This window comes from Echinops telfairi, unplaced genomic scaffold (assembly GCF_000313985.2).
Source record: "Echinops telfairi isolate 266 unplaced genomic scaffold, ASM31398v2 ScPeMD7_7420;HRSCAF=8458, whole genome shotgun sequence".
NCBI lineage: Eukaryota > Metazoa > Chordata > Mammalia > Afrosoricida > Tenrecidae > Echinops > Echinops telfairi.
This window is the reverse complement of record NW_022111320.1, coordinates 27,658,589-27,681,479: the sequence shown is the minus strand read 5'-3', so window position 1 is coordinate 27,681,479 and position 22,891 is coordinate 27,658,589. Positions and strand designations below refer to the sequence as shown.

At 45.8% G+C, this 22,891-nt stretch overlaps 1 protein-coding gene across 1 annotated transcript in view; it reads left to right on the top strand.

Moving 5' to 3' along the window:
• Positions 1-13,660, top strand: part of TGFBR2 (transforming growth factor beta receptor 2) — a gene marked incomplete at its 5' end in the record, with an annotated part of 97,774 nt that extends 84,114 nt beyond the window's left edge. The window contains 2 exons of the mRNA XM_004704046.2: positions 8,083-8,210; positions 11,109-13,660. Coding sequence (XP_004704103.2) covers positions 8,083-8,210; positions 11,109-11,288 — 308 coding nt within the window. The remainder of the gene's footprint in view (positions 1-8,082; positions 8,211-11,108) is intronic.
• Positions 13,661-22,891: the final 9,231 nt, after the last annotated feature.

The following is a 22,891-nucleotide window of genomic DNA, read 5'->3' as shown; positions in this document are numbered from 1 at the left end:
TTGCAATTAGTGGAGTCTCACAGATGAGAACACTGAGGCTTAGGATTGTGAGAACGTTGGGGAGCCAGAAATAAAGCCATTGCCTGACTCCCTGGTCCATGGCCCCTAAACACCCACCTTTAGTGTTGGCTTACCTCTGGAGAAGGTGAGTTCATAGCAGCTGCAGTTAGCATTAGCATTAAGCCACTGTGCATCGGGAGTGTTGACGCAGATCAGAGCCATTCTAGAAATACCTACTACGACAATCACACACGGAAGCAGCTCCCTAGATCAAAGGTTTCGGCTCCTCTGGGTGAATCCCTGCTAACAGGCTCAGTGTCTTCCAGCCTGACAAAACGTTTTGGCATTTTGTCACTTTACCAAAGATGCATTCATTCAGTAATTCTCAAGCTAGATATGTCTTGAGTCCCTATTGTGTGACAGACATTGTTCAAAATGTTTAAGGGGCAGTGATGAACAAACCAGTGAATTTTTCCAAGGAAGGAGCAGGGAGCCTAGGGAGGCTGTAGCGTTCTAGAAACACAGATATAGCATGCCGGATGGTTTTAGACATATACTAGTTGGTGCTTTTAGAAGGAAAAACAGAACAGGGTTAAAACCAGTTGCCATAGACACCCCATTACCTTACCAGGCTTACTAAGTTGGTTGGAGAAACATTCTGCACGGCTGAGACAGAGGCTTGTTGTTGCCACCACCACCACCACCCCCGAGTGTCAACATAGAATGGCACCATACAGTTCCGTGCTGCTTGTTCAGGAGGGCATCTACCAGGCCTTTCTCACGTGGTGCGTCTGGGGGGACTTGAATCTCTCACTTTGTGCATAGCTGCCAGAACATGGTAACTGCTCAGGGACTCCAAAGTAGGGCAAGGGGACAGACAGATCATAGCAGAGGACGCGATTTCACTCACTCTGATCATCTGAAGAGTCAAGAAAGCCCGTTTGGCAGAGTGATTTGAAGAGGGAATCAGTTAGAAGGACATGATTGGTGTTTTACTATTTTATTTTTTCAAAAAGAGGGAAGGTAATGGAGTGACTACTCAGCAAGGACAGGCCCAGGGGCTGGTTCTCTTTCACAAAGCAGTCTGTGTCCCTGCGTGCTTGGCCTGTTTGATGTTCCTGCGAGTGTTTGTGTACCGTGTGGGAAGCCTATAAAGGGCCTATGAAGGCCGGGTCCCTTTCGGGGGCCCCCTTCCGAGAACACAGCAAGCATAGTAACTGGGTCGTCCCAGGTGAAGCTGGCCCACAGGCAAACCCACATCCACATCCCGAACCACTGAGGCCTTGCACTGAAGACCGACACTGAGCGAGTACGGAACAGGAGAAGGGAGAGAACGTCGAGAAGGGTGCCATTGTGAAGGGCCAGGTTGCTGCAGTCCCGTGAGGTGGCCTGAAAGGGCAACTGACCCAGAAAGAAAGGGAAGCAGAGGGGGCCTGGGGGAGGAGGAAAATAAAGAGCAGGGGGGCAGGTGGGGGAGAGAGAAGGGCTGAAGAGAGAGCAGAGGCGAAGCACTGCCTTTTCCTGGTTTTCGGGGGAGGATAATGAGGAAAGCTGGTAGGAAAACTCAGGGGTACTGCTTTGGGGAAAACTGTCAACAAATTTGCTGCACTGTTCAGTTGGAACTGCGATCAAAACAACAGCTGTGTCCCAGATGCTGCCTTTCAGAGGACTAGGGTTTCTGTCCCAGAGCCTCGCTCTCCAAGTGGGGCGGCACCGAGAAGGGGGGCAGGCATCCATCCTCCCAGGAGCCCCTGAGAGAAACCCCACGCACTGCAGCAGCTTCCTCCAGTAGAAAGACTGTAGGGCAGTGGTGGGGAGAGGGTTGAGGCAGAACAAAAAGCTGTTCTCAAGCAGCAGCGGAGTCAGGAAGTTTCTGAGAAAAGATGGTTGAGCTATTCCAGGAACTGGGAAGGTAGCTCAGCTTACTAAGTACTAAGTTGGTCGGAGAAACATTCCGCACGGCTGAGACAGAGGCTTGGCATTCCTTACAGACTGCTAGGAGAACATCTGCCTGAGCTGGGTGCCCCGAAGACCCTGGACAAGAATTAGTGAAAGGCGCTTCTTCAGGTAGAGATCTCGGGAATTGTCAGTCAGAGGGTGGGGAAGTGATTCAGGAGATGAAGGAAATCATGCTACATATCAAGCAGGTTACCACTGTGGGCCACCAGAGGGAGATCCTGCTGGGGACTTAGAGTGCCACTGACAACCCCAGCTAGCTCTTGGAGCCCACGCCGCCTCACCCGCCGCCTCACCCTGGTACCCCAATCCACAGGGGCATGAGTGTGTTTATCTTCCAACTCCCACCTCCTCCTCAGGATCAACTGGGAGGGTGGATTCCCATCCTGTTCCCCGCCTGCTTGGATCATGTATGTGTAGCTCTCTATGGGGTGCCGAGTAGTGGTGCAAGAGGGCAGATGTGAATCTTCTAGGTCTTTGTAAACAGGAACTGAGATATGACATGCCCCCCCCCCCATTACTCCTATCTAATTTATGATGGAGCTGGATAACAAAGCAACTAATAATACCCCTCATCCCTGGTCCTTTTATAAAACAAAGCTAAATGTAGTCTGATGCTCTGAGCTCTTTGCTTTTTTTCTAAGAAGCATTTCCTTTTATTTTTTTTTAAGGTTCGTATGATAGTTCGGTCGAGTGTAGCATTCTTTCGGGACTAGTCCCATTTCCCTCTTAACTTGGTTTCCTTAGTTATCTCAGAAGGGAGACCAAAAGTGAATCGTCCTTTGATCAAGCACACCAAGAAGAACTCTAGAAAATCCTGCCTGGCCTCTACTGCCCACGTGGCTGAGTGTGAGCTAGACTCCTTCTTCCCCACCTCTATCACCACCGAGGCCACCTGCTGTCCCAAGCTCTAGAATGAACTTGTAGTTGGGTTTCTTACTGGTAAATAGTAGCATTGAAGGAAAGGTGTTTATAACTGCTCTTCTTAATGAATCAGTATTTAAAAAAATAATTTGTTGAAAAATTAGAAACCCTAAGATCCAACAAGCCCCACAGGTTCCCTGGTCTTAAGACTTAGCAGTTTTAGCTGGTATGAGGTAAGGGAGGCACATCCGTTGTGATTATTCTGGGGGATGGAGCATAAACTCACGAAAGGAACCGCTTCTTTAAAAGGGGTAATGGCCTCATCAGAGTTAGGGATTCTGAGTGATTCTGTTCTCAGGACGCTTCCCAGAATCCAGTGCACAACTTTGTTGGGCCTCAGCTTTCTCAACTCTAAAATGAACGTGTTGATCACTTTGCGGAAGGCTCTCTTCCAACATTCTCTGTCTGACTCATTTGAAGCCTTCAAAACATGTTTAATAACTTGTATTTTTCCCTCAGTCAAAATGCAGTCCATATTTTTGGCAAAACTTGTAGAGCAAAGTCCCTTGAGGTGTGGTCTGAGGATCAGTTGCTGGTTTCAGACTCTGCGCCAGGGCCAGGCTTGTGATAGACTCCGAAACTACGAGTAGGTGTCAGAAACTTCAGGGCAGTTGGATGGGCCACAGCCCCAGGTGGGATTTCCTCTCTCTTGTAATTCATTTCCCTTGGGCTTTATGGGCCAGACTCCCAGACTGGGTCCCTGAAGAATGAAGAGGGAGAGGGCAGAGAAGCAAAACAAAGCCAAGGCTTTTATAAAGAGCAGATTGAGAAGCACTTGTTTATAAAGAAGAAAAGAAACATTTTAATTACCTCTGAGCTCACTTTTCCACATAAACCACTGTTGTGACAGAAAAGAGGGGCCCAGAGTCGGAGGGGAACTATTTGCTTTTTCTGTATTCAAATTTGACTTTGGAATTGTGTGTTTTTAACTACATGCCCTTTCAAACACTATCGTAAGGGTCTCTGTGGATAAAGATAAGCAGTTTTCAACTGAGCATTTTCCCCCAAAGCGCTGGGAACATCTCAGCCTGCAGATCCCAGAAGCCCTGGAGAGAAAGCAGGGGTGCATGGACCTCCACCCCCAACAGGTTGCCGGTCAGCTGCTCTGCTCAGCTCCCCAGTACTGTGTGGGTTTGGGTGCCTGCGGTCTAACTCTGGGAGGACCATGCCCACCTACCTTGCTGGCAGGGTCCTCCTGGTTTCCTCTCCAAGGCACAGACTCCATCTGATACAGGTGCCTCCACCTGCTGCTGAGCCAAATGAGAGTCCATGGGGCTCTGATGGATTCTTGGAAGAACCATGAAAGTTAGGAAGTGGCTCGCAGTTGGGAGTGGCTGCTGGTGTATGGCCCATGGTCATCCTCCAAGTCTGGATGATGACCGTAAGAGTGGGAGTGTCTTAATGGCCCAGGAGAGCAAAAATAAATACATACGTAGCCGTGCTGCCCTGTGGTTGGCCTTTTCTCATTATCCCAACCAAATGTCAAAGCTGGGACTCAGTTGTGACTGAGAGGCTAATGGACAATCTGCCCAACATTGACTCAGCTTGGACATGTTAAAAACAAGAGAAAGGGTTGACATCTGGATCGATTCCAGGTCATGGCAACTTGTGTTTACGAAGTAGAATCTCTTTATGGGGCATTGAAGACTGTGACCCGTCAGAAGCAGATCCCCTGGCCTGTATTTCAGGCACCTCGGAGTGGGTTCAGACCATTAATGTTTTGGTTAGTTGTTGAGCGCTTAATCATTTGCACACACCCCCTCCCAAGGACTCCTCTCTGCACACTGCAAAATAGGAATCCAGCTGTGGCAGGTGTTGAGTATGAAGGGCTCACACCAATACCTTTTTCACCTTGTCTGATGAGAGCCGTCTAGCCTGGAGATTTACAGAGTGTGGCAGCCTACCGGTGGCCAATGATAGATTAACCATCCAGCCCCTTTGCCTCTGGGTGGATTGCTTTGCGGTACAGTTTGCACTGAGGGCCTCGTACTCCAAATTCTGCTCCTAGTAAAGACAGCAGTCAAGGAAGTATTTTTTTATTTCTCAGCTAACTATACTTGACCTCAGAGGGGGCCTTTAGGTGGTCCCTTCTTGAGAAGCTTTTAAAGTACTAAACCACCACTTAATGCATGTTTAGAACACAGGAAAGAAATTTAAATATATATTACAAACGGGAATGGAAATGCTGGGAATCTGAATCAAGCCCAGGTACCTAGCTCATTGGTGATTGATTGATTGATTGATTTGTGTAGGTGTGTATGTATGTTCATGGCTGACCTTTCTTGAGAACAGAGCAGGCACAACCAGAATGCTTCCTGGCCTAGCAAGATGGGGAGACCACCTTGTACTGTGCAGGTTATCAGGAGGGGCCATGCCCTAGAAAAGCACAACGTGGCTTGATAAAGGTTCAGCAAAGAGGAAGCTGGCCCTCAAGGATATGGGTTGACCATAGTGGTCGTAATGATGGCCTCAAATGTCACACGGATTGTGAGGCTGACACACGGGACTGGCCAGTGTTTGCTCGGTTGTCCAGAGGGGTGCTGGGAGTCGGCACTGATTGGATGGCACCTCAGCCAGCACACAAACAGGTATAAAGCAGGCATGACTGAGAGGATCCTTGGCTGACATCCTGTCAAACTGAAATCGTCAGTGATTATGCCTTCATATTAAAGTAGTGTTTTAGATGAGTTGTGGAGGTGGGACTTTGAAATGTATAGCATATTGTAAATTGACCTTTCTTCAACTCTTGGAAAATTTCATATTAAAAATTAGTATGTATGCATATTACCCTTTCCAAACTAACTCATATACTTTTGCATTTTTGATGATAGGTTTTTGCGATTTCCCCTTCTTTGCTCTTCTCCCTCATTTTGAACATCTTGTTCCTACTGCTCTCTTTTGGGTTCATAATAAGGCCTCGGTGAGGAGAATCTAACTGGCATCAACCAAATCTGTTGTTGCTGCTAAAAGATTGTATAGGGCACATCGTTTAAGGGATGCTTTATATTATGTCATACGAATATCTTCTTTTATGCATACCTCAAGGCATGGCACAATTTTCTGATAAAAATAGATTATAAGATCTACTTTGGAGGTGAAAATGGAAGTCATTCAGTTTTGTTTTTTGTTTTTAATAGAAGAAAAAATGTAGGTCAGAGTGCACTAGCCCTATGAACCAGCTGGGAGTTCCAGTTTTCTGATTTCCCCTGAATTCAACCCTATTCTTATTATTCGAATGCTTACGTGTAAGGAATAGTTTTCGACATTGATCAAAGATTTTAAAAAATAAAACTCAGCCTCGGCCTTGGGCTTATAGGAATATACAGTATGGCGAAAGACAGGAAAGTGGAAAAAAGAAACATATCATGTAAATATTATGCAAATCAAAGTTAGGCTTTTGCCCTCAGCGAATGGGTTAAAAGGCAAACGTGAACACAGAGAAGGAGAGTGTGTCTCGGGGAATGGGAATCCTTCATCCCCAAATTTCCTGAATTTAAAACTGTAAATAAAAACTCACGGAAGCCCTTCTATTTTAGCAGGACAAAAGAAGATACATGATGCAAATAGGGAACTAGAGGGACACACACACACACACACACAGATAAGCCATCTCTTTTCAGGATGTCATTTCACTTTGAAAGCTTCTTCAATTTTTAGTCTGTGAAGGGCAGGCTAATGGAAGTTTAACTTATTAAACCAGATTATTTTAAAACAAATGATCAAAGATCCTGTATTGACGTCAACCTCGTGACCCCTCTATGCTTTGGTACAGGAGAGTGTTCTGTCCTTTAAACTCTCCTACACTGCATAGACCCATGTACTGTCCACCCACTCCCATTAGTGTGCTGCTGTATTTTACTTTTTTACAGCTTTATGGAGATACATTTCTCATATCATACATTTCACTACCCCAGACTATTGATCCATAGCTTGGAGGAAGTTGGAGGACATTTCTTGGTGATCTGCCCTCCGAGTGGAGAACTGATGTGTTAGACAGGGTTCGCTAGAGAAACAAAACCAGGACTCTTATGATTTTATAGATAGATAGATAGATAGATAGATACAACATAAGAAATAAATAGCTAATTAGTCCATAGAGCAGTACAAATGACTCAGTTCAACTCACTTCTGCGAGACATTTAATACACTGGCAGTCCTTCAACTCACAGGGGCTGCTGGGTTCAAGTCAAGGAAGGAGACAGCTGAGTCTGCTATAGAGCTATATAGGCAGTCTGGCCACAAGCAGCAAACATCAGAGCAGGTCACCCATAGTCAGCCAGATGACAGGCTCTGCCAGTGCCCAGCTCAAGTGATGTATATACCAGCAGTGTGACGAAGCAGGTCTTGAAAGAACCTCAAACTATAGCAGCACAGTCCACCGGTTCGGTGTCCCACAGGTAGTTTAGCTCACAAGTTGAGGCAGAGTACTAGCCAAGGTAGCCACACACTGGTCTGATCATCAGCGAGTAAGAGGAAGGCGAGGCTCTCTTTACCTCTTTGCCCTTCAATTAAACCACAACCTTATTAACGCCATATGTTTACTGGCCAGATTGGTACAATAATCCTACCTATCACACTTGAAGCCCTAGTGAAGGATGATATTGTCATCTCCATGACTTCCTTTATAGCACATATCATGTAAGACAAATGATCTTTTAAGATTTTGCTTATTAGTGTTATAATCATCTACCTTCTCACCAAAATAGTGTTTCTCAACATGTTTTCCTTCTTATCTCCCAGTGACCCCTGTAGGCACTTTCCCTCTAATCATTGACCTCTCCCAGATGTGAATCTCTCCTGTTGAGTCTGTTTCTGTTGTGAGGCCCTTTACAGGGCCGCAGATCATTCGGATAGCTGTGTTCGCTTGTTTTTCTTCATTTGTTGTGCAAACCCATTTTTGTCCCATGGGGATAGCACCCCTCTTGAAAACGCACGCATTGAAATATAAGCTGGTGACCCGGGCCATCTTTTTCTGTCCTTTGTGCTCACCTGTTGGCACTCGTCTCCTCCCTCGAATCCTCCCACCCTGCTCCTGCCGTCTCCTGTTGCTGAGTGCCTTTACAATTGGGCTTGAGTCATCCTGGATTTATTTGGAGCCTCAGTGCTGCCGGCTGCCCCCACCTGCATTTATTTCCCCATGCTCATTCCCACCAGCGGCACCCTCCGTTCTTACTGCCCCTCGTTTTTATGCTTCCTCAACAGAAGTGAAAGATTACGAGCCCCCCTTTGGCTCCAAGGTGCGGGAACACCCCTGTGTGGAGAGCATGAAGGACAATGTGTTACGAGACCGAGGGCGACCAGAAATCCCCAGCTCCTGGCTCAGCCACCAGGTAAGAGGTGGCCCTTTTGCCTGGAGAATTAGATTCCTTGGAAGCCACCTCCTAGGTTGGAGGTCAAGATTGTGGGCCAGGGCATTAACGCTGCTGGCAGGCCCCTGTGTGTTTTGGGACCCTATTAAATTGTGCTTGTAAAGAAAGTGTTCCTCAACTAGCAGGGCCCTGTTACCGTAATTTCCAACATAGGTGTGCACATTATTCAGGGAAGGTGTATCGGAAATCCTGTGAAAGGCATTTGTTCCATCCTCCAGGCTGCCATTGTTGTCGGCAGCCTCTACCTCTCACTTTATGCCTTTACATAGGGACTGTTTGTTTCATCCCAGTCTGGATTACAAATCCCTTATTCTGGGAAACTCCAGCTCCAGAAGGAAATATGTAGCTGCCTGGGTAGTCAGCAGGGCTTATGAGGCCATGGGGCTTTGGCAAGCATACACCCATGGAGGAGGCAGGCCTTGTGTGCAGACAGGGAGAAGCCTGTGCGTGTGCCTGTGGGAGAGCGGAGGAAGCCCACTGCTCGGGAATGCACGTGAACATGTAGGAAGCCTGTCCACAGAGACCAACTCCTGCTGCCCACGGAGTCCCGCTGAGATCAGCTCCTTCTCAGTGCGTTAGACTGACGGTGACTAATGCTGAACAGAAAGAAATGTTACCTGGACCTGGGCGGGCATTCCGAATTGGGCATGCGCTCATCCATTTGTGTGGCCACTGTGCATCTTCACAATGTCAGACACTCATCTGTTAGACTCCGTGGGGTTTCCATTAGCTCACTTGGGCTGTAGATCACCAGCCCGAGCTAACGAGCCCAGTCTTCCTGGAAATCCTGCTGAATCCTCTCCACTGTGCTGACCCTGCTGGTGTTTGAAATACTGGTGGCATAACTCGCTGGCAGCATGGCAAAACGCAAGCTACCACAAAACGACAGACTGGCAAAAGGAGAGTGGGTGCATATCCTAATGGCTTGGAGATGGTGGCTAAGGTGGCCCTAGGAGGACAGGGGTTCTGGACTTACAAGGCAGCCTACAAAATTCTTCGTTTGAGGAACATTTTGTGATGAGTCTGAGGGTTGGAGGAAAAGGAGAAAGTAAGAGTCCGCCTGCCAGAGAACACGAGAGATCCCTGAACATCTGTCACTCCCAGGAGAGAGCCATCAATGACGAATGAGACAGAAGTGGACCTCTTGTTCCTCGACGAAAGCTTGTAGTGCTTCTCTTGGATGCGTTTCCTCATCCAGAGAGCGCTAGGGCTAAGTCCTGGGTTTTCCTAAAGACAGGGCAACTTCAGATAAGAAGTAGACCAGGCACCACAGGGAAGACCGATGGAGCGGGAAGCCTGGGTCTTGGTGAGTGCTGGCTGGGAGCCACCACAGTGGACAGACCCCAATGAGTAGTGAAGAGGGAACCAGGCTGTGGGAGTCGGGCTTCCCAAGGGTGCCAGACACAACCCCTTTGACTTAGAAAACACACAGCTGGATCTGCACGAGCCCAAACCAGACGCTGCTCACATTATGCTTCTTTGAGACTCTGTTTCCTCCTCTGCTGTACCACTCCTGTAATGAAGCCATTATTCATGATGATAAAATTCTGGAATGAATTTACATAATACATTTTTTCTCTTAATGAGATTTGTTGCCCTATTGATTTCAAGTTAATGCTTAATATTTAATTTAATTTACTGCCTGTAATTACAGTGCCAGAATAAAATAAATGTTACTTGTGTATCAACAATAACACTCCACTCTTAACAGGGCCATCCATCAATATCGTCAATTAGGTGAATTATACAATTAATTCAATGTCATGAACTCGGGGTAAGATGAGAGAAAGAGAGGATTAGGTGTGTCGGGGCATTTATTGGCATGAGCAGATGAACAGGGGAAGTAGCACCTTTGGGGAATGGTGTGGGATTTATCTGCCCATTGTGAGGGCCACCCATGAGGAAGGATCACTTGTGGGTCCTCTAGTTGGCAGGCGCATCCTCTCTTTCTTCCAGGTGGTCTCTTTATTTAGTACCTGACCACTCAAAAAGGGCTTGACATGGCTAACAAAAAATATTTACAAGGCATAATAAAAATGAAGGCAACAGGAGAAGAATGCCGCCCCTTTCTTGAGCAGCAGTTCCCCAGAGGGGCTCTTTGACCAGGGCCTTTAGGGAAACCCCATGTGGTCCAGTCGAACTGCTTCAAGGGGCTTTCCTGGCCATCATCTATGCTCATGCAGATCACCCGAACTTTCTTCTGCGGCAGCACTGGGTGGGTTAGAAGCCGATTGCAAATGATGCCCTGATAGACAGCCATCCCTATGAAGCCTATAATATTACCTAGAGCGAAGCACTTCTAGCCTACAAAAACAACTGCTTCACATAGCCCATTCTAATATTGGAGAGTACCGGGGGACAGCCAGGTCCTCTGGGGCAGCCATGGTAAGCTTCTACTGAATCACTCCACAGAACGTGTATGGACTTGGCCAACTGAAACCAGATCAGTGCCCATACATCAGCGTGACAGGGGTGGGGATTACCCAGCCCTATTAAAATAGAAAGGTGTACAGATAGTGCTGGGGGTCTCCTCATGCTGACTTTTCAGGGATTGGGATGTCTCTGTGCCCAGGAGCTGAGGGAAGTGTTCTTTATACCGTGTTACTTGTTAAGACCTCTGGTGACCAGATGGCACAAGAGCACATGGGCACAGAGGGCCTCTGGGGCAGCCACTAGCTGCATAGTCCCCCTTTCCACCAAGGAGAGGCTGCCCAGCCTAGTGGTTATTCAAACAGACTTGTCGATACACAGCTTCATTCACACTCAACCTGCCCTGCAGGAACAAGGTCTGACAGGCCACCACAGCCTCCCTGGAGGCCACCAACTCATGCTGTCCTCTGGACTTCTTTCGCCCTGCAGGGCATCCAGATGGTGTGCGAAACGCTGACCGAGTGCTGGGACCATGACCCCGAGGCCCGTCTCACCGCCCAGTGCGTGGCAGAGCGCTTCAGTGAGCTGGAGCAGCTGGACAGGCTCTCGGGGAGGAGCTGCTCCGAGGAGAAGATTCCCGAAGACGGCTCACTGAACACTACCAAGTAGTTCTCTTCGGGGCAGGCTGGACCAAGTCCGGAGAGGCCACACCGCCTTGCACCAAAGAACAGAGGCAGCAAGAAGCTGCCCCTGGAATGATGCCTCCTGGGAAACCCAGGGGTCACCCAGAGCTGCGAGCATGTGTAGAAACGACCGCAGCAGGAAGTGGGTGACCTAAAACGTTCTATGCCTTTGACATTGTCATAAGCTGTGTTAGCACTGCCTCAGGAAGTGAGATTGGTTTTTACATTAGCTAATAACATTTGCACTTTATTAATGCCTGTATATAAATATGGAATAGCTATGTTCTATACCGATATATATATGTTTATATCTATATATACAGCCATACTCTGAAAGGAGACAAAGGATAAAAAGATGAACTATGCCCAGGAAATTGGTTTCATTGGGGAACTCTGAAACCGAGCGGAGAGGAGGCAGTTCATGAGAGCATTAGCACTTGACAATCACCGATGCAATGGGTGGTCCCCTGGTGATGCGAGCAGGGGCCTGTACCACACCAAGGAGAGTGGCTCCTTGACTCAGAGTCAATGATTGCTATCTTGCACTTGCTTTTGCAAAGTCATAATCCCCTGAACGTAGGTTCCTTTCTGGCCATCCCCTAGAGGGAGAGACGGATGCAGTCAGCAGTACAGTTCTTGGGGCTCCTGTGTGGGGTGGTTGCACTTGAACTTCACAGCTGGGGTGTAGCCAGAGTAGCTCAGCAACTCTGCCACATCTCTTAAAAGAGTTGAAAACGTTTCGAGGCCCACATTTTGCCTCCACCAGCCATAGACAACTCAGGATACAAGTTTCCCCAGGTCACAGAATTAGAAAGCTGTCTTCTATGTACCATCCTGTCTACTAATAAGAAATGGTCCTTTTTCCCATTTGCCTCAGTCCCTAAAGTACATCACATTTAAGGCTTCAGCATGCCTGCGGTTCACACCTAGCTTTCTGTGTGAACAGTCGTGGGTGCCCTCTTTCCTGGGCACTCATTAGAGGGTAACAGCGTGACACCGTACTGCCACATGGAGGACTGTTTCTCTCTGAACATATGTTTTGTTTGGCCCATATAACACTTAAAAAAAATTGAGCCATTATCCAGTACTTACATATTTGGAGGATTTACTTAAAAGGAATCCTGGGTGAGGAAGGCGGGCAGGTGGTTTCCAGTTCTTCCCATCTCTGTCTTTCACAAAGTGAGGGTATGTGCACACGTTAACCAAACAGCCTCCCTGCTTGCTTGTAAGCATCTGCCACTGACGCCCCAGTTTGGGAATGAACCTGACCTTAACTGAGGTTCCTTCTAAGAACTGTGCATAAGATGATATTGATGGCCCCCCTCGGACCTGACCTGAGTGTAAGACTTGAAGTTTACCTTTTGGTAGACTAAAGGGGACCCCCCTTGATGTGGTCCTCTGTGAAAGGAGACCCCAACCCTCTCTGTTTTTATGTTCAGGCTTGTTTAGTTGCTCTTTACCCCAAGCAGTTTTGTGGGGGTTTCCAGACTCCCCACGACTCCGCCCCGCCCAGCCCTTGCAGAATCTGCTCTCCAGGCCTGGGCTGTGGGAGACAAGAGCCCCAGTTGTAGTTAGGGCATTGTCCGCATGGACAAGAATGAGCTTTAATACTCCATAGGAAACTTGTTATGCTACAAAAGAGTGTTACTGTTGCCAATACTAGTCTCTTTTTAAAAAAGGTTTTTGAAGCTACGTATTTTCAGCCAAATAGGAATAGGAGCAAGGGACCAGCAGAGTAAATCAGTACAAGGATTTGGGTTTGAGGAAGGGTCTCCTCTCATTGAGGCTTTCGGGGACCTCCCGGAATTTGGCACGAGAGGTGACTTCTAGGCACCTTGTTCAGTGGGGGTGCGCTGAGAAAGGTCAAGGCAGTTTGACTGCAACATCATGGAATAGCAGAAAAATCCACATGCACCTTAGGGCCTGCTGAGGCTGTCTCAGTAGCTGTTGCTCAGTGACCTCTAGTGGTGGATTTCTAGAATACTGGTCCTTTGATGGGCTTTTCCAAGATCCGAAAGAGCTTTATCACGTCTGTGTCATTGTCAGCATAAACTGGAATGTTGTATCAGATGATACTGTGGCCTGTTTTGTTTATATACATTTTCTTTATTCAAGGTAAAAGACCAAGGAAGAACATTCTGTAGTTCCTAAAAATACTGATTTTTTAAAAAAAAACTACTACATATAAAGGGAACGTTCTATTCTTTTAGGAAACACATCGTGTATTAAAATAGGAATGTGAATGCTATATACTTTTTATATCAAATGTCTCAAGCACATATTTTCATGCTATGCAGTTTGTCTTTTATATATAAAGAAGTGTTTATTAGATCAAATAAAGCAAAAATACTCAGGTCAGCTTCCTGTCTCCTGTTCTTGTTCTTGGTAGCTGAACTCATTTGCCTCATTTATTTTGCAGTTCATGCAGAAAAAATATCACAAGATCCTCCCAGAATCCTCAACATTTATTTTTCAACTGACAGTCTCAAATCTCTTAAAACAAAAGGTCTTACAGAAGTGGGTGACATGAGATGACATAGACGTGGTAGGTGGCCTACCCTTGATCCCCAAATCTTGGAATGGCATCTCTGCAAGACCGTACAACCACTCTCTGCTATCAGCCCTCCTCTCCCCATGGTCATGGGAGCTGCCTCCACCCCTGTGTTTGCTGCTTTCGGGAATTGTCACAGCCAAGGCTGCTGCTGCTGCTGCTGGAAGTGTGTCATTGATATTTTCAGTTGTCAGGTCAGCCTCTGACTCCGTACACAATGGACCAAAATGCTGGCTGAATCCCCGAACTCATCAGTTGCAGACAGAGGAAGGATCTCAAAGCCTGCCTTCCTGGTCCATCTTGATCTGAACGCAGTCGTGAGCGCCACAAGTTTGAATGCAAGCAGCAAGACCCTGGAGCACCTGCCCCTATCCTAAATACAAGTGAAGGTGGGGTCAAAGGGTGAGGCAGAAACGCTGGAGGGTCTGACTTGCTCGCCCTGTGACATGGAGAGGAAGATGGAGTTGGCCCCGGAGAAAAGGGGTCCAGACTTTGTTTGCCTGGAGTTATTTCACTTCCTGCTCTTGCATGGTCTTGGGGGTTCCCGTAGGCAAGAAGTCTTCCATTGCCCTCTGCGAGTACTTGGTGCCTGCAGCAGTCAGCACATTCACGCAGCCTCTGGGTTCCCTGGGCATTTCTGGGTGTTGGCTATTTTTGTTTTAAAATCCCCACGCAAATGACATGCCAATAGTCCCATCCAGAGGGCATTCCCTCCCCCCAGGGGACAGACTCCGTGGGGACTTTTCATTTAAGCAAGCGTGTCCCTCCTTTATCAGGAAAGGCCCCGCAGTGGGCATGTGCTTATTTTGTTGGATTTCCTCCTGAAACGGGATGCCTAATCGCTGTTAATCACATTTTCAATTACTGTTTTTATTTTTATTTTTTTTAACTTGAGACTAATTATAGCTCCCCACTCAATGGGTTTGGGAGCATGGCTTTCAGGCCAACTTTGCAAACTGCTGATGAAGACAGGATTGTGCACTTGCCCATATTACACGGCCTGACAGCCTCACTCAGTCTAATTTAATTCTATGGCACCTCCTGATCCTCAGTGCATTTTAAAAGAACTTGTTAATCGTCTTCCTATTCTAATTAAGCTAAAATCACACACATTGAAAGACGTGCTCCCTTTTTCTCCATACCTACACACACAAAAACACACACATTGTTGATCCTTAGAACACAAGTCTGTGCGCAATCCTATGCAGCCTAGTACTTCTGATGTCTCAGAGTCTTCCCCCATTTCTGTGCACGGTGGTACACAGCAGCGCAACTAGCCTTGGCATCCTAGGGGCAGCAAATGGATGACATTTCTTTGAAATCTGATGTTTGTTTAAATATTCATAGCAAAGTGAAGAAAAGAATGGGGCCATTGGAGCCAAATCCTCTTGGTTGAAACCCCAGTGGTTCCATTAATGAGCACTGTGAACGTGAGCAATCATACCTGAGGCTCCTTGGTTTCTTAACATACAAAACGAGGCTCTTAGTAGAACCTGCCAGTGAGGGTGGTTAGGAGAATTAGAGAAGTCAACATTTTCAAAGTGGTGTGCATAAGCATTTGTTATTCTCATGAATAAACATGTCGAATTCTACTTAAAATGACGCTGTCCCGTTGTAGTATATTTGCAATGTAAGGTAAAACTGCCTCTTGAAGCAAATGAGTCCTGGGCATCATCTTCTGTGAGCCAAAGATGAACCGCGCTGCCATCCAGTCATGCTGATGCAGAGAGACCCCAGAGCACAGGGCGAACTGGCCCTGTGGGTTTCTTAGACCAAATCTTTACAGGAATAGAATACCTCATCTTTATTCCATGGAGGAGTTGGTGGTTTCGAACAGCTGACCTTGTGGTAGCAGCCCAACCCATCAGCTGCTACACCACCGGACCACGCTGTTTCCTTCCCAGGGCCGCTGTACCCACTATGATTGGCTTGACTGTGGTGAAAAATCCTGGACCTCCCTATGAGCTAGGAGATCTTGGGTTTAGTACAGCTCCACCACCCCATTCTTCCATGACTTTGGCTTATTGCTTTTTTTTTCCTTTTTTTTATTGCCTCGTCTGAGCAATCTTCCCTATCCTGACTGGAGAAAAATCAAAAGAGATCATAAATGAACAAAACAACAACCATGAAAGAATAAATATTATCAATGCAAAACAAAATTTATTCGCTTTTTCAAACGCTAAAAATATTTCTTGGAATATTACATTTTTGCTCATTACTAAAACTGGTTCCCCACAGTGAGTACCCAGAATAGAGCGGAGCGTATAACAAAAAAAAAAAAAAGTTCAGCAAACGTGTGTTGAAGGAAGACATGAAGGAGCTTGTCTTTTAGTTCACAGTACAGCGAGGAGACCCAACACATGTGATTGAGATGTCTTCATCAGTAAATCCTCCTGGAGGAAAACCACCTGAGGCTAAAACTCTGTGCCTTTGTTTTGTATTGTTTGTGCTTTGTGGAAAAACTAGTGTGAACCTCACTGCTGTCTGCCACCTGCCTTTGTCAACACAATGCTCTAGCTGCCAGCATAACTCCTGAGAGGATGAACTTGCTGCCCCATTTTCCTCCCTGCTCTCCACTGAGCATTTTGTCTAGCTCCCCGAGGAAGCCATAACAAAGTACCACAGACGGGATGGCTCAAAACAAATGTATTCTTTCCCAATTCTGGAGTCCAGAAATCACAGTGTTAAAAAAGACTCCCCAAATGCTTTGGTAACTGGCTTCCTTTAGGGTGCACATACCGAGAAACTGGGTGGACATATATAACTTGGTTGGTTGTGGAAGTCATAAAGCATCCTTTCTCCCACATTGAATCAAGTCGCATAAGTTCAAAGCAAAGGGGACATCAAAGACCTCATCTCTCAATGGGAGAAGTGACAAGCCAATTGGAAGCAATATTACATTTAAAACTGCCAATGGTACATTTTATATGTAAATCTCAGTTTTCTCATCTGTAAAGTGGGCTGCGTTAACTCTAAAATTCTCTAGTGCTGGAAGTCGATGGATCACTTTAATTACCTTACTTGTGCACATACCATTTTCTTTCTTTTATAACTGTATCATAAACAATAACAGGTTCAATTTTCATTAAGCCAGAAAGACAGTCTGCCAGTAAATGTTAATATTTCATGTACCAGTAAACTTTAATAGTCTACAAACCAGCATTGTCACGGAGTCTCTCCCAAGTAATTGCAACCCTACAAGACAGAGTAGGGTTGCCGAGATTGAAAATCTCCATGAACAGAGAGCCTCGTCTTTCTCCTGAGGAGCAGTGGGTGGTTGGGAACCTTGCCCTTTGGATCAGCAACCCAATATTTAACTTACTGTGCCATCAGAACTCTTCTCACTAGAGTGGTTATTAACCACTTTGAAAACCCAGGCATCCCAAGAAGTATTACAAATTGTATTACTCAAAATATCTGTTAGATTCCTTGGGTGGGAAAGACCTGGTTTATGATCCACGTGGGTTTTATAAAGGATGGAAGATGTTTCAGGAGTTACAGTCGCTGAACACAGGCGCCCTCATGGCACTGCACACGCACGTGACAACCTGAGGGGGGCGTGGCGGGGAGGAAGAGAGAGAGTGACCACCTGGCCTAGATTGGGCCCACCCAGGTGTACTGGCTCAGGGGCCTGAATTGGCGCATGCCCTTTAGCCTGCATTGGCTTCCAACCTCCTGCAGGAGCCCCTAGGCAAGGAGAGGAACAACCCCCTACCCGGCTACCTATCCTATCTACTTAATTTTGAGTAGGATTCCTGGACCTGCTGGACTGGTAACAAGGTAAGGACCATCACTCTATCATAGGCTTCTCAATGCTGATGTTTTGCCGAAGCCGATTTACCAGGTCTGTCTTCCAGGGTGCCTCTGCGAGGACACGAAACTCCAGCCTTTTCATTAGCAACTACGTGAGCTGTTGATACCATATCGAAACTTTGCCTTGTGAAGTTCTTTGACTTTTTTTTTTTCCTGGAGAGAGAGAGAGACATGTCTAGACAGGATCCCCAGCACCCGACTCTCCAAAGAGCACCCCACACTCAAATCCCCAAGCCCTTGGAATTCCTTTCCACGTCTCTGTGATCCAGGCTCAGTTCGTTCTCTTTCCTCGGCAGATTGTGATAGTTTATCAACTCAGATCCTGCGTCATTAGTAACCAGAGAAGTGTTGGACCTAATCTTCAAATCTTGCCTAGAGAAGGAAATATTTGCATTTCATCTTTCTAGTGCTTCCAAGAAAGGTAAGGAAATGATTATTTTTCCATATTATGAGTGAATGTTCATATCTTGTCTCAAGAGAATGCATGAGGCTTATTCATATGCATTGCTTATCCGTGGTCTAATAAAGGGAATCACACTTCCATCTGATAATTTACTGGAGTCTGTGTTCAACTGCTGCCCAAATCTCTTGGGTCTGATGGGAGACCAGAATCTTCTACGCCTGACAACACTGAAGATATTTCAAAGAGAGAGAGAAAACAAATGGTAGTTTGTGCTAATTGTTGGGTTGATGTAATACAAGTTCCCAATCCCTTATCTGCTATTTCAAGATTCAAATGCCCTGACTCATTTGGCTTTGGGAGAAAGGCTGGGCTGTCTGCGTCACAACCAGTTAGTTTGGAGGTGCTCTGAGGCAGCATGGCCTCCGAGACAGTGAGTGAGTGAGACTCCTTTGGCTCCTCCACTTGCTCTGTACCAGGGGTTGAAAAACTGCGCCTCTTGAGCCATATGCAGCTCTTCCAATGCATACGCGTGGCTCTGTAGTAAAACTGAAAAGAAATTAAAGGATATTATTTAAATAAAGGTGATTTCATTTGTTTATAAAATGATATTTATGGCTCGTGAATCCTGTTTAAGTTGTTATGAATAACAGGACTGGGTCTTCCTTCTCAAAAGTTTGCCTCCCTTGCCCTGGACTAAGAGGGTGTGTATTGTTGCCGGGTGTTATTGAGTCAGTCTGGCTCCTAATGACCCTATTTGCAACAGAACGAAACACGATCAGGTTCTATATAATCCTCACAATTGCTATGCTCAAAGCCATCATTGCAGCCACTGTGTTAATCCATCTTGTGGAAGGTCCCCCTTTGTCTCACTCCCCCTCTGCTTTACCAAGAATGATGTCTTTTTCCAGGTCCTGGTCTCTCCCCAGAATGTGTCCCAAGTAGAGGAGACAAAAGTCTCACCATCCTTGCCTCTAAGGAAAAGTCTGACTCTCCTTCCTCCCAGTCAGATCTGCTTGTTCTGTTGGCAGTCCATGGTACGTTCGATCGTCTTCACCAGCACAATTCACATGCATTGACTCATCTTCAAACCTTATTCAATGTCCACCTTTTACATGCATAGGAGGCAATTGAAAATACCAGGACATGGGTCAGGGTCACCTTAGTCCTCAAAGTGACATACTTGGTTTTCAATACTTTAAAGATATCTAATGCAGCAGCTATGCCGAATGCAATGTGTGATTTGATCTTTTGATCGCTGTTCCCATGAGCATTGATCATGGACCAAAGCAAGATGAAATCCTTGACAACGTCAATCTTTTCTCTGTTTATCGTAATGTTTCCAATTGGTCCAGTTGTGAGGATTTTGGTTTTCAAGACAGTGAGTTGTAACTTACACTGAAGACTATAATCCTTGATCTTCATCAGCAAATGCTTCAAGTCCCCCTCATTTTCAGCCAGCAAGATTGTGTCATCTGCATAGCTCAGGTTGGTTAGTAAGCTTTCCTCCAATTCCGATGCCGAATTCTTTCTGATAGAGCCCAGCATACAGATTGAATAAGTATGGTGAGTGGATACAACCCTGAAGCACCCTTTTCCTGATTTTAAACCATGCAGTATTCCCTGGTTCTGTTCGGAGGATTGCCTCTTGATCAATGTAGTTTCTGCAAGAGCACAGACAAGTGTCCTGGCATTCCCATTCTTCTCAAGACTATCTGATCCACACAGTAAAATGCCTTTCATTAGTCAATAGAACCCAAGTAAACATCTCTCTGATATTCCCTGCTTTGAGCCAACCTCCACCTGACCTCAGCAATGGTAATTAGTTTTGCATGTTGTGATAGTTAGGCTTATTGTGCCAACCTGCCCAGTGGGAACTTGTAGGCAAAGCTCAATCAGGTCAAAGTTTGATTGGAGGGCAAAGAGTTAAGTGGCTCTGCAAGGCCTGCTCCTGTCTCTCTTGCTCTCTGGTGATCAGACCTGAGTGCTGCTGCTTTAGCTAGTTCGCGGCCTCAACCTGTGGGCTCAGCCAACCTGTGGATCGTGTCACGAGTTTGAGGCTCCTTCGAGACCTGCTTCACCTTGCTGCTGGTGTGTACATCGCTTGAGCTGGAGACTGGTGGATCCTTGCATTGCTTGAGTTCCAGATCCCATCCACGCCTGCTTCTCCAAGCTCCCGTGCTACTGTTGCTGCTGCCTGTTGCTGACCCACCCTGCTGTCTGCTGCCTTCAGGTAAACTCTGCCTGTTTTCCCTGAGGGAAGACTCTGCTGTCTCCTTCCTTGACCTTGGTTCGAAGCCCTTCATGAGTTGAAGGAGTATATTAACTGTTCCACAAAAGTTGAACCGAGCCCTCTGTATGTCTCTGTGGCCGAATTAGCTGTTTTATTCCTTCTTTCTGTATATAAAATATATATATATATATATATATTCATAAGTGTCCTGGGTTTTTGTTTCTCTAAACTCTGCCTAACACACATGTCCACTTCTGAATTCAGCCTGAAATTCTAGAAGCTCCCTGCTAAGGTATTTCTGCAACCATTGTTGAATGGTCTTCAGCAAAATAAGGCATATATCAATTATGCACATAATTTCAACGATAGTTTTCTATAATTTGTTCATACTGTTGGGTCACTTTTCTTTGGAGTGTGTACAAATATGGATCTCTTCCTATTAGCTGTCCAGGTAAGCTATCTTCCAAATTTTTTTGGCATAGGCAGATGAATGCCTCCAATACTTAATCAGCTTGCTTTTCAATTGGTGTTACCTTGATTCTTGGAGCCTTGTTTTCTGCTAATGCTTCAGTGCAGCTTGACTTCTTCAGTACCATTGTGTTTTGCTCAGGTGCTACCTCTTGAAATAATTGAGTGTCAACCAGTTATTTTTGATATAGTAACTGTATTGTTCCATCTTCTTTTGATGCTTTCTGGCACATTCAATATTTGGCCCACTGTAGTTGGTGTCATTAGGTACCGTCAAGTTAGTTCCGTCTCAATAGTGACCTTGTGTGCAACAGAATGAAACACCGCCCAGGCCAGTGTCATGCTCACAATTCAATTTTGACTCTGATGGACCTGTTTCAATTTCCTTTAGCTTTAACTTGAGATTACATTTCAGCAACTTATGATCTTTCCCATTGTTAGCCCTTGGCCTGCTTATAGCTTATTTTTTACACAGATGTAGTCAAATTGATTTCTGTGTATTTCACCTGGAGAAGTCCACATGTACCATTTTATATTGTTGTAAAGGAGGTATTGCAATGAAGTTATTAGCCTTACAAAGTTCTATCATGTGATCCCTATCTTTGTTTTTATTACCAAGCCTATATTTTCCAACTACTATTCCTTCTTCTTTGTTTCAAGCTTTTATATTCTAGTCACCAACAATTACCAGTGCATCCTGATTGCATATTTGATCAATATTAGATTGAAGACTAAAATTCCTAAATTTCTGCCTCACTAACTTTAGTGGTTGGTGAATTAATTTGAAAATTTTCTATTGGTGCATACATGTGAAACTTTTAAGTTGTATTGATGGTTTTCTTGTATTGACAGATACTATCCTATCACACACAGCATTCTACTTCAAAATAGATTTTCTATAAATCATTTTATTGGGGGCTCTTAAAGCGCTTATAACATTCCATACATCAATTATATAAATCATATATGTATATATGTTGCCATCATCATTTTCTAAACGTTTACTTTCTAGTTGAACCCTTGGCATCAGCTCCTCTTTTTTTCATTCCCTCTTCCCCTCCACCTTCATGGCCCCTTGATAACTTAGAAATTATTATTGTTTTCATATCTTACACTGCTGTCTCCCTTCACCCACATTTGTGTTGTTCACCCCCTGGGGGAAGATTATGTGTCAATCATTGTGATTGGTTCCCCCTTTCATCCCTCTTCCCCCAACCTTCTCCCTACCTCCTGGTATGGAGGTTCCCAATTCTGTTCCCACAGGGTTTATCTGACCTGGATTCTGTGTATCTTGAGCTCTTATCTGTACCAGTGTACATGCTCCAGTCTAGACAGAACTGAAAGGCAGGACTGAGTTCATGGTAGTGGAGGGGTGAGGAAGCCTCAAAGAACCAGAGGTGTGTTAAATCAGTGATATTCTGCACCCTGGTTGACTCATTCCTTATTTGTGAGGGGATGTCTTATTGTCTACAGATGGGTTTGGGGTCTCTGCTCCAAACCCCTCATTCCCAACAATATGATTTTTTTGTTGGTATTGTCTTCTGGTGCCTGTTAACCTGGTGCCAACACCTCATGCTCGCACAGGCTGGTGTGCTTCTTCCATGTGGGCTTGTGCTTCTCTGCTAGATGGCCAATTGTTTCACTACAAGCCAGCCAGCCAGCATCCACTTTCTTCACCACATTTGCTTATTGCACCCATTTTGTCTTCAGCGATCATATTGGGATGGTGAGCATTACAGCATGCCAGGTTGTTCTTGCATTGAAGGAGGGCTTGAGCAGAGGCCCCAAGTTCATCCATTTCCTCAGTGTATTGCCATATAAACATATGTACATAGGCCAATATCTCTATTTTTATGAATTAATATATTTGCATAAGAGCCTACCTATGTTTATACCTCTATCCATAGCTTTGCTTCCTAAATATTCCTCTGTTTCCTTTTACCTTCCTCCTACCCCACGATCACACTCACCCTTTTCTGCCTCTTAGTAATTGCTCTCAGCTAGATTGCTGTTGCTCCATCACCACCGGGATCTCTACATCCTCCTTGTTGCTTTTAATTCCCTCGTTGTTCCCCTGTTTATGGTGCTGTTTGCGTACCACTACTTTCCCACGACTCCTCCCCG